The sequence below is a fragment of the Equus przewalskii genome, chromosome 25 (assembly GCF_037783145.1).
Source record: "Equus przewalskii isolate Varuska chromosome 25, EquPr2, whole genome shotgun sequence".
Taxonomy (NCBI): Eukaryota; Metazoa; Chordata; class Mammalia; order Perissodactyla; family Equidae; genus Equus; species Equus przewalskii.
In genome coordinates, this window is record NC_091855.1 from 2,806,693 (window position 1) to 2,819,353 (window position 12,661).

At 35.1% G+C, this 12,661-nt stretch overlaps 1 protein-coding gene across 1 annotated transcript in view; it reads right to left on the reverse strand.

Moving 5' to 3' along the window:
- WDHD1 (WD repeat and HMG-box DNA binding protein 1) overlaps window positions 1–12,661 on the reverse strand; it is a 63,714-nt gene that overhangs the window by 37,440 nt on the left and 13,613 nt on the right. Inside the window, exons 5-12 of the mRNA XM_008524966.2 lie at window positions 12,451–12,501; window positions 10,841–10,936; window positions 8,039–8,131; window positions 6,702–6,808; window positions 6,334–6,475; window positions 2,438–2,648; window positions 887–1,074; window positions 15–199 (exon numbers count right to left, since the gene is read on the reverse strand). Coding sequence (XP_008523188.2) covers window positions 15–199; window positions 887–1,074; window positions 2,438–2,648; window positions 6,334–6,475; window positions 6,702–6,808; window positions 8,039–8,131; window positions 10,841–10,936; window positions 12,451–12,501 — 1,073 coding nt within the window. The remainder of the gene's footprint in view (window positions 1–14; window positions 200–886; window positions 1,075–2,437; window positions 2,649–6,333; window positions 6,476–6,701; window positions 6,809–8,038; window positions 8,132–10,840; window positions 10,937–12,450; window positions 12,502–12,661) is intronic.

A 12,661-nucleotide genomic window follows, 5' to 3' on the forward strand; every position in this document is an offset into this window, starting at 1 on the left:
AATCTTGAATTTACCTTGCTAGTTCATCAGTGCTTTCGCACGCCAACAAAATAGCTTCATGAGAAAGATCTGCCACTGTATAATTCAAAGTGTTTGATAAGTGTGTTGCATGGTGTATGGAGGTATCATGGAACTCCACATCTATGGCATTGTCTTGCTCATCATTATAGCAGCGAATAATTCCAACAGAGTTCCACACCTACAAACATGTAAGGTTAAATACAAGTCTGAGAACAACTGAGGCGCTGACAATCAGCAGGCTAAAGCAGTACAAATTAACAAATGTTACAATTCAGTCTGTATCGAGCTTTAAGTTACAGGAGCAACCACAGCTCTTCCACCTCTAGATAGTTCCAGGTACCACTAGTAACATCAGAGCCACAATTATTCTTTTCTTCATGAGAAGATGGTATATATATACTTAGTTATTAGGAAATGGAATATTTAATATTTTTTTAATTAAAAATTCCATGACTGGCATTTAAAAAATACTTTACAACTGGCCTTTGAACAACCAAACCAGCTGCCTTCTAAAAACACGTTCTAACTAGTGTTCTGGAATCAGCATAATCTCCTATATAAAACTAAAATAATATGAGAAATAAGGCTTGGAAGTATACCCAAGAAAACTGCAAGATATAGTCACATTTACTAATGTTCATTATATATCATCTTGCAAAGCAGAATTTTATTTAACACAATTTTCAACAAGGGTGAAATAAGACTAAAACTGTGAGTTAACTGTAAAATAAATCAACCACAAAATTATAATTAGCCAAGTGTTGCAAGCCAGTTAATCAAGGTTTTTAAAAATATTCTTTACCAAACAAAATTAACTATAGTGAGATAAAACTATGTAAAAGTTAAGTGTAGCCCTAAGGCTCACCATGAATCTGTGAGTGAGGTGCAAGGGTGTGGAACCCGACTGGAATGGCTTTTGCCGGGGAGTTGGCATAGGTCCATCATAAAATGGCCTGTGAGATGTTACAAGTGGTAGATTGTGAATGCCGCCTGCCTGATCATCTTCTTCCTCCTCTTTGAGAAGACCAGAACCAGTTTTTAGCATTGTAACATCTGGAATACAAAAGATTATAATTCGAGAATCATAAATACCAATGACCTGGAAAAAGAAAAGCATTATGAAATCTAATAACCTTTTCTACTCATATTTAACAACACTAACATGCGATTTGCCTCTTTCACTGTGTTAACATTTGCAGTGACGATGCGAAAACAATGGAGAGTAAAACTGTTGGTGCATTAGCATGAATCAAGGCAGTGGTACCAATTTGTTTTAATAACCAATGCATTGTCAGCCAGCACTGAATTGTAGTAAAAATATTAATTTTATTAAATTTTGATCCTTGCATAAATGTTTAAAAAAATGTTATCTGTGCTAAAATGGGAAGCATGCATAAAGAAGCAGGATGGTTGTCTCAAAAAAAAGCATTTAGGCAATTGAGCTGTAAGCTGAACTAACTGACTTTTTCATGGAACACCATTTTTACTTGAAAGAATGCCAGACAAACTATGGTTATACAGACTTGGGTATCTGGCAAACATTTTCTTGAAAATGAATGAAGTGAGCCTGTCATTTAAGAAAAATAACTGACAGAATTTGTTGCCAATGATTAAAAAACTTGGGCTTTCAAGTGAAAATCAGAATATTGGAAAACATATCTGCCGCCATGAGCCTGACTGCTTCTTAATATTTAAAAACTTCCGATGAAATTGGTGATGATACTAACAAATACAATTTTGGATAATACATCAATGTTAAGAAGCTCTGCAAACCTTAGGGAGCCAGTATTTTCCAAATTACCAATGCATATGTTACAAAATCAAACACAATAAAAAAGCCATTCAAAGTTCAAGTTAGACCAATGGATTTCAATGTAATAGAGTTGAAAAGTTTTCAGATTCCACATTACAAACAATCTTCAAGAAGCTATCATTTGTTGAGTTTTGGTGCAGCATCAAAGAATATCCACAATTATTTGAATAGGCTATTAAAATACTTCTCCCATTTCAAACTACTTATTTGTGTGAGGCTGAATTTTCTTCATATACTTCCCACAAAAATAACACACAGCAGTAGACTGAATCCAGGAGGAGATGAGAGAATCCAGCTGTCTCCGATGCCAGACATGGAAGAGACTTGTAGAAAAGGTAAAATAATGCCACTTTTCTTACTAAAGTATTCTTGTTTTTCATAAAAAAATGTTATGTTTATATATAATGAATTTATTAATGTTATTTTAACGTGAATAAATATTTTTGAAACCTTTTTTAACCTATTTAATGCTATAAACTCCCCTCTATTCACTGCTTTAGCTACATTCTACAAATTTAATAATGACTTTAAATAAGTTTTAATAAAAAATTGAAAATATTAATCAACAGGATGGATCATCACATCCACAAAGTCAATTCATACCAACTGAGTTTTCATCATCTTCTAAGATGTGACTTCGTTGTCTAGGACGACCTGAAGCCAGCATGAGGTTATCATCATCCTCATCATCATTTATAATCCCTTTTGAAAAAGAAGGCGTCTCAACTGCATTGTCATTTAGAAAATCACCAGCATTACTCGTATCATCTCCATCAAAAAGATCATTGTAATCCTTTTCCACTCTGCTAGATACCTTGAACAAATTAATACAAATTAGAAAGTATTAGTGAACTATTTGGATGAACTCAATTATTCAAAAGGCAATCTGTTAATATGCATCTAAAAACTCTACTAAGTAAGCAAATGCCCTAAGAATATGTAGTAAATATATTTATGAGGACTGTATTTATATTTATATTAAGACCTAGTCCTTACTTTAAATGCCTTATAGTCTTCAGATGCAGGAGTGTAGGACAGTAAAGAAATACTGTAACATACCCAAATATAAGGCAAGATTTTATTCCTCAAGTCATTCCCCAGAAAAGAAGTCACCAAGAAGTCCCTATAAAGTCCCTCGTTTACTTTTATTTTGAACAAGATACACTAAGGTAAGACATATTTTCTTTAAATGATCTCAGTTAAAGCTAGTATTTTTTTTTTTTTTTAAGATTTTTTTATTATTTCCTTTTTCTCCCCAAAGCCCCCCGGTACATAGTTGTATATTCTTCGTTGTGGGTTCTTCTAGTTGCGGCATGTGGGACGCTGCCTCAGCGTGGTCTGATGAGCAGTGCCATGTCCGCGCCCAGGATTCGAACCAACGAAACACTGGGCCGCCTGCAGCGGAGCGCACGAACTTAACCACTCGGCCACGGGGCCAGCCCCTTAAAGCTAGTATTTTTGATGCTTATAGAAGTAAATGGATAGAACCAATAGAAAAACAAAGAAGGCAAAGAAATTCAACACAGAGTTAATCACTGATTCGTAGGAATATGAACATACCCATTGCCTGTATTGGATCTCACTGTAAAGTTTTTGAAATCACTTTAAAAAATGAAATAGTAAGCAGATACATTGTAGAGATCACAAGTTATTCCTATAAGATGAATGAAAACTGTACAAATGTTAAGTCAATAGAAAAATAATATAAATACATATATAATCATATAAAGTAAATAAATATATAAGTATATATAATATATAAATATATATAATTATATTAAATTATATTTTTAAATTATATAAATATACATAGTTATATAAAGTAAAACTTACAGTGTAAAATTTTGTTTTTTAAAGATCGGCACCTGAGCTAACAACTGTTGCCAATCTTTTTTTTTTTTTTTCCCTGCTTTTTTCTCCCCAAATCCCCTCAGTATATAGTTGTATATTTTAGTTGTGGGTCCTTCTAGCTGTGGCATGTGGGACGCCACCTCAGCATGGCCTGATGAGTGGTCCCATGTCCGTGCGCAGGATGCAAGGTAGCGAAACCCTGGGCCACTGAAGCGGAGCGTGTGAACTTAACCATTCAGCCACGGGGCCAGCCCCTTACAATGTAAAATTCTAATGAGAACAACATTAAGGGATTCAAAAGGGACTATACCACAAAGCTTTTAGATGGAAGTACATGTGATTGTGTTCTGGGAAACTGATATTTAATAAAATGAGGGAACAGAAAAAAATACCTCTAAATTCATATATTGAAACAAATGATTTGATATGAGTAGTTAATAACTAAATGCTATAAGATATTTAACTATTTCATCTATAGTCCTAAATGTACTCAAGTTGATCAAGAAAATTTTTTTGGATTTTCTCATTGGAAAAATGAAGGTTTTGCCTTCTATTTACAGTGAGCGCAATAAAGTGTTAGAGATGTGACAGAAATATGTACTGTGAGGAGTAAAAGCAAAAAGGAGAAAGTAGGCAACTCTGGATAGAATGGTTAAAGGTTTTACAAGAGGTAACCTTTGAACTAAAAATTATTTCTCAATTTACTTTTTGTTTTTAGCACTGTTACACATGAATATAAATTAGTCTAACGGCGTTACAAGGCTTATTGTAAAAATGAAAATAGTCCTCTGCAGAGCATCTGCTCTTTCAGTTGTTTCTTTTGATACCTCCTCCATACTTGTAAATATATTCTAGTGCTATTTTTTCATTTTTCAGTTTGAATCATTATCTATTTAATAGGTCCCATTAACTTCCTTTTATTAGGGAAAATGAGGATTTGGTGCCATTTTTCAACCACCCCTATCCCCATGTATACATGCACACTATTCTCCTACCCTGATCTTCCCAATATAGATATATTCTCATATTGGTTGGATCAATATACAGTATTTAGATTATTATGACCATGTAAATGCTATTTATGGTTGAATAAAAATAATACTAGCAACACTTATAAAGTGTGCTAGGAACTATTCTAATTCTTCATACATAATTCATCTAATTCTCACAACCCTTGGTGATAGGCATTATTTCTATCCTCATTTTACAAATGTAATGCAAAATGATCATTTTTTCTTCCTTTTACAACTTTTTGTTTCTCCTGGAGTTAAGAATCTTCTCGCCCTTTAGGTCTTTTTTCTTAGACAGATTTCCCAAAGATGACTCTTCCAATTTTCTGCCTGAAAAGCATAAGACTGGTGACAACGCTCTGGGAGCCAAGGACGAAAAGTGAGCCGGGAATTTCAACACTGAAATATACATACTTTCATTTAACCCTTTTCAGTACAGTATTTCCCCTTCACCCAAAGCCACTCAACTGTTCTCAGCATCCCTGGAGCAAAGATGCCTATTCCACCTCTTCTAGAGAATAAATCTCCAGCATTCTGCCAGAATGTACACGGGGGTGAGGGCGGGGAGACATGGCTGTGCTCACTGACGTTGGGACTGGAGGGATGGACTTATTTATTAATCCAACCCTCCTGTTTTCAGCCCCACTTTTAGAAAAATACCTAGTACCACCAAATTCTGAATCTTTGGGGACTCAGTTAGACAAACTGAATTGCACCTCCGCCTTCCCCTACTGAGGTCTTAGGATTCAACTTTTTGACAAGCTAAAGTTAGTTTCCAATCATCTTTCTATTTTCCAGCCTCCAGAATTTTGTTACCATTATCACTTCAACTGTCTTCTTTAACTTTATGGAATTACGCATTTTTAAAAATTGCTTTAGGAGCCAGCCCAGTGGCATAGTTGTTAAGTGTGTGCTCCACTTTGGCAGCAAGGGGGTTAACAGGTTCAGATCCCGGGTGCAGACCTAGCACTGCTTATCAAGAAACGCTGTGGCAGCATCCCACATAAAATAGAGAAAGACGGGCACAGATGTTAGCTCAGTGACAGGGTTTCAGGTATCAGGTAACTGAGCAGAAATCAATGAGTGTAAAGAGTACATTCTTTAACTGGAAGTCTAAACCAAGACTTGAAATAGGAATGGGGATATGTGTTTGGCAGGGAAATCATGAACCAAAAGGAGGGATAAGACACGGTGGCCTGTGTAAAGCAGTTCAGTAAGGCTGGATGGCTCAGCATGAGAGGTACGTGGGTAGCCGTAAGAGTTAAGGCTAATTCAGAGCAGAAAAAGTTTATAGGGTAAACTATAGTTATTAACTCTAATTTTTATCTATAAAATATTTATTTAACAAACAATCCCCAGAACATCAGTTTAGTAAAATAGCATTTCACAAAGGTAATCCTTGGAAAGCCAAGGAATATTAACAGGCATTATATGGAGGTAAGAAAGTTTCCTAGTAAAATATACTCGGGAAATACGAGGTTGAACCAGTTTAAACAGTTTTCGTTACTCTGGATCATCACTGAGCATCTCATATAGTAACACGAATTCCCAAGAAAGTAATGTAGTTTGTGGTGTTTTCAAAACTCGTGTGACTACAGAAAGACCTTGAAGACAGTGTCCTATCATAGTACTTATTACCTTACTACTTGATGCCTTTCCATTGTGGTCACAGACATTCTCCAGGAGCCCGAGGTTTCCTTCTGCATCAGTATAAGCTATCTGACCACAAGTAGGATGCCATGCCAGGCCGCAAACTGCATAACCTTTCTCATGTTTCACCCTAAATATTAAAAAGTAAGTTCTTAAAACATTGTAAAGAAAAATAAAAACTATACATTTCTTTATGTAAATTTAGTTGGAAAAGGTTAAACGATTTTTGATAAACTAAAAGCTATGTGTTTACATTTTGACAATCTAATGATTACAAATTTGAAATGTTTCATACTGAGACAAACAAAAATATGGTAGAAATAAGCAAAAGAGACAAAAGATATATTGAATCATACCTTTCCAAGCAATCTTTGGTTTCCACATTCCAAACTATAATTAAACCATTAATACTCCCTGCAGCTAAATATTGCCCACAAGGAGACCAGGTTACTATATTGAGGGTCTATAAAGAAAAACAATTAATAAATAACAATTTTGTATAATTTGGAACTAAACAGTCATACTACTAAATTCAAATTTTTATAACCCCTATTCTATGTAACTTCTCATTAGATCTGATATACGAATGGCAAGATGAAGTTTGCTTATTTTTTAACTTTCTTTTTCAATAATATTCAGCTATTACTGTATCATGAGGAAATTATACTGGCACAATTTTTTTTTTTAATTGGCCCTGAGCTAACATCTGGGCACCAATCTTTTTTTCCCTTCTTCTCCCCAAAGCCCCCCTGGACAGTTGTGTATCCTAGTTACAGGTCCTTCTAGTTGTGCTGTGTGGGACACTGCCTCAGCATGGCTTGATGAGTGCTGCTAGGTCTGCGCCCAGGATCTGAACCAGGAAACCCTGGGCCGCTGAAGCAGAGCACAGGAACTTAACCACTGCGCCACAGGGCTGGCCCCTACTGGCACAATCTTTTAAAGCAAAATCTGAAAAACGTTATTATCGAGGAAGGAGAAACAACACAAGGCATCCATTTAGCAGTCACCATCAAGATGAAGAGAACTAGTAAGTGAAGTGAACTTTAATAAGCCATTGCTGATACTGGGTTTCCTTAACTGCAAAACAGGTGTGTGTGAGAGAAAGCACAAGAATGAATACAGACCAACAATCTTTCCTGCTCTACAATTCTAGTCTGTGATCACAAGTTTCAGTGAAACTCCTTTAACAATAAAGGCTATCGTGCGCTCTGCTTTGGCAGCCTGGGGTTTCGTCGGTTCAGATCCCGGGCGCGGACATGGCACCACTCATCAGGCCATGCTGAGGCGGTGAACCACACAGCACAACCAGAGGCTCTCAAGTAGAATATACAACTAGGTACTGGGGGGCTTTGGGGAGAAGAAGAAAGAAAAAAAACAATAAAGCCTAATTACTGATAAGGTGAGAATAACTTATTCTAATACCATGCTAGGATTAAATTTGACTTCTCATAAATTAAAAGATTTCCTTATCAAATTTCACAATGGAGAAAGGTCAGATAGGACCTAGCAAAGACCTATCTACTGCACAATTATTGGCTAAACAAAGGAAGGTTGAGGGGCAAAAGGTGGATACATGCACAACAGTCTGGAGTTGTTTTCCACTTCCAACAATATTTAACTGCAAGTGTATTTAGGCAAAGTCTGCGTTAAATATCCCCTTTAGCATACTGAAAGAGCCACTTACAAAACCTACCTGAGAGATGAAATTGTCTGAAAGATCAAACTGATTACTCCAAGTTTCTCTTCTATATAGCTTAACAGATTTATCCACAGGAACTGCCAGTAACTATTCGGAAAGATAAATGATTTAAACAAATTTACGTTAAATTAAATCTGAGGAGAAAAAAAAGCAGAAAATTCATTCAAATAAGCCTACAAAACATAAGGGCAAATTTGTATTTTAACTGACAACTAACAAAGCTCAGAAATTTGCTTAAAATTTTGATAAGCAAAGAATGGGTAATGATCGCCCTACTGCTTGTACTGAAAAGCAGAGCACTTGTACTTACTAGCATTTTTAACACCACTTCTTAAGGAATTTAAGCCCTTTCAATCTAAATACACATCTCATTTGCTGGAAGAAAAGAAACAGAGCCAGAATGCTTTGAATATCTTAAGAAAAGGAAATTTATCTTCCTATGTATTCTTCCTAATAGATTAGTGGAAAAAATAAAAATAGTATATTCTTTCCATGTTTATCAAAAAAAACAAAAAAAGAAAATGTATTATTTATGAACAGTAAAACTATACTAATTTTATATTAATTACATTAATTAATGTTTAGTAAGCAACGAAAAAATACATGCTACATTCCCCAACTATCACTTTAATGCCGAATATACACCTTAAAAGTTCACGACACAAAAGGACATATACTGAGAAAAAAGTCTCCCTCCCATCCCTAAATTCTATTTCTATTTCCCGACAGCAAATATAAGCATAGACTATACAAGAATGCATAGGTACATATATACTAGTACACACACACACAATTTAATAAACAGTAACCTTCTATCTATGTTCTACCGCTTGATGTTTTTTACTTAACAATATATCTGAAGATTACTCCATGTGAGGGCATACAGATATACCTGATTCTAACAGTTGCAGAATATTCTACTTTCAGAAATACCACAATTTATTTAACCAGTTCCCTATTAATAAGCATTTAGGATGTTTCCAATCTTTTGCTACTATAATCAATGGGGCAACATTTTCATTGCACATATCCTGTAGGGAATATGTATGAATATGTTTATAGGATATATGCCTAGTAGTAGTAGTGTCGATCATTTATTCTGATAAAACGGCCACACCCTCTTCCACATATGACCATCTCATAAATGAAAAACAGACTATCACTATAGCCTCAATTTGTATTTTTTAGTATGAAAGGTTGAATATACTTTCCTATGTTAAAAGCCATCTGTACATTTTTTTCTGTACCTTGTCTGCTCATGTCCTTGTTCATCTTTCTATTGGGATCTTACTCGTTTTTAAGAACTCTTTGTATATAGAAAATTAGCTCTTTGTCATACTATTTCAAACTTTTTTCCCAGTTTGTCAGTTGTCCTTTGAACCTGAAATATTTTTATCATACAAAAATACTTACTTTTTACATTGTCAAGTTTATTAATCTTTTCTGAAAAATTTCACACGTACAGAAAAGTTTAAATAATAATATAGCGAATATCTATATAAAGATTCTCCACGTGGTAGGAAGCCTCCAAGATGGTTCTCAACGATTCTCATCTGGTATCCACGCCCTTTGCCAACAGATTTACTAAATCTTTTCTCCATCTTTACCATACACGAATCCCATATATATTGTATCTATTTCTCTGTTTAATAGATATCTGTCTATTCATGAGTCAGTAGCAAGCTTTCAATTCTTACAGCATCATAGTATGTTATATTTGGCTGGATTAGACTCCATCACTTTTCTTTTTCAAGACTTTTAGTTTTCCATATGGAAATTAGCTCTATTTGGTCTCCCCAAAAATCTTATTGATACATTTGAATGTTGTCAAAACTATAGATTAATTTAGGGAAGAACTGACATCTTTATTTATATTGAAAATTCTTTTTTAAGAATGGGATATATTTTTCTATTTAACATCTTCCTTTCCTCCTCTTGATAGCATGGTAAAATTTTCTTTATATAGATCTTTCACATTTCTTAGTAAGTTTATCCCTAGTTATCTATTTTGATTTCACAGTAAACGCATTATTTTCTCCCACCATATTTTCTAAATGGCTATTGTTTGTATACAGAATTGTTATTGGTTTTGAATATTAATTTTGCTTACAACTACCTTACTAAATTTTCTTATTATTAATAATATTTTCTCCCAGTTGATTTTCTTAGAATTTCCTTGTATACAAGCATTTTATTTGCAAATAACAAGCATTTTCCTTTCTCATTTCACACCTCTCACACCTTTATACTATCAGCTAGTACCTCCAAAATGTTTAAATACCAGCAGTAAGAGTGGACATAATGAGACTGTTTCCAGAGTTGTTCCATTAAACATAAATGTAAAGAAGAATATAAAATTAAGTCATTCATGCAAAATGTCATCTTTAAAAAGTTGAAATATTTCCTTTTTTTTAAAAGATTTTACTTTTCCTTTTTCTCCCCAAAGCCCCCCGGTACATAGTTGGGTATTTTTTTTCAGTTGTGGGTCCTTCTAGTTGCGGCACGTGGGATGCCGCCTCAGCGTGGCTGGACAAGTGGTGCCATGTCCGCACCCAGGATCCAAACCAGCAAAACCCTGGGCTACCAAAGCGGAGCACACAAACCCAACAACTCGGCCGTGGGGCCGGCCCCTGAAATATTTCTTAAAGCATTTCAATATTAATTTATTGGCTTAGGGTTCTAAAATTTATAATCCAAATGAAACAGTTACAACTTAAAAAACTATTCTTACATTCAAAGTTAACAAGGACTGGAATAAATAATTAAAAGAAAGGTTGAAAAACAACAGTCATTTACCTTCCCACTTTTTGGCTGCCAAGCAAGTCTGCAGATTGATTTTGCATTTATCACATCATTGCATTTTTGTAGCAGTGGCCAACTAACAGCACATGTCTGATTTCAAAAAATAAGAAAATTTATTTCCCTTTATGAAAATTCTCCCCCAAAATACGCAGAACTGAATACACTTAATAGGTGGTTTCTTCAAATTGATATATAGTGCAGAAAAAAACAACTTAATTCACTTTAATCTAATTATTATCATGTTCGATTTACCTAAATTAAGTCCTTCAGAGGTAAAAAGAGCAGAAGTCTTAAAATAATTAAATAAGAGTATTGCCTACGTAGAATAAGCAAACAATATACTCACTGAATAAATGTACATACATTAAAAAAACCCCAATATATTAAAAACTCAAAGTGTCTATGAAAGTAAACTTCAGAGATCTACTAAAAATGGTTAGGGTGTCAAAGTCAGTCCTTCTAAATAGTTCAAGAATGAGGGGAAGGAACCGTGGCTACTGAGGCACATGTGTGGGGGATATTTTTCATCAGCCACATCACTTCTAGAAATGCCAAGGCATCTCTGACTGCCTCAGGAAGAATTAATTGTTCCCTCTGCTAATCTAGAGAGCACTTTCTTCATACCTCCTCATAAACAAATGGCCAGCAATAGGGTATATTGGAGTATATGAGGAAGCCATTTGGTGTAAACCTAATTTGGCCTGACCTTGTTTTTCCAAAAGGGCCTGACATGGACATTGAGCATGCACTGTATATCTGCTTTAAGCATTTGCTATGTCCCAAAAGGCAAGAACAAATGCCCTGAAGATAAACGTGCACCTTCCCCCACATTGGCATTTCCTTAAGGATAAGCATCTCTCCCTGGGCTAGGAATTGCTTCACTCACCAGACAACAGATGGGCTACCTGCTGTGTCCATCGAGAAGGCAGACCTGCTACCTGCTGTGTGAACAGCTGTGCTGTGCCTGCAAGGCAATCTAGTGATTGCTGTAAAAGGGACATTCCTATCATATGTGATGGACACTCTTTGTTCCAAGACGGTAGATAACCAGTCTGCAAACCCCACTTCTTTGGTGCCCCTTACCTCCTTGGGGAAGGAAGGCCCCAGGCTAGGCTAGTCCTCAGATCTAGCTCATAATAAATTCATCCCAATTTTGATTTATAGATTGGTTATGGATTATTTGCATTGACCCTCCTTCAAAACTTTTATCAGGATAGGTTAGAATAAGTTGTTTATGTGACTTTCCAAACCAAGCGTGGCCCATGCCTTATTTTATTTTTGTACCCCTAACATCTAGGGCCCAACACATGGTAGTCAGTTTGTAAATATATAATGATTGAATTTCAGCCGTTGACTTATAAAACCTAAAAGTGAAATATAAATCTATAATTTCCCATGATTAGTACAAAAGCAATTAGTCTTCAACATATTTACTTCTGCATTAGATTATTATGGAATTTGATCACAAAAACAGTATTTAATGCTACTCAAAAGAAGCAAACTATAAAAAACAAGAATTATTAATTTGGCCAAATACAATTTGTAACACCCAATATATAATGGAAATGGGCAAAAAAGTTTTAAATTCAAATTGATGAGCTTACCTGATCTGAAATTTGCCACACTCTGACAGATCCATCACAACTAGATGATGCCTGCAGGAATAAAACAACAGATTTCTCTACAGTTACAACCATAATACCATACGGAAACTGGTTCAATTGATAAGTCAAAGAGCCTTTCACCAAGTGTGTGAAATTTTCTGCTAATTCTCTGACAATTTTGAACATATTCAAGAAAAATGCAAAGAAAGAG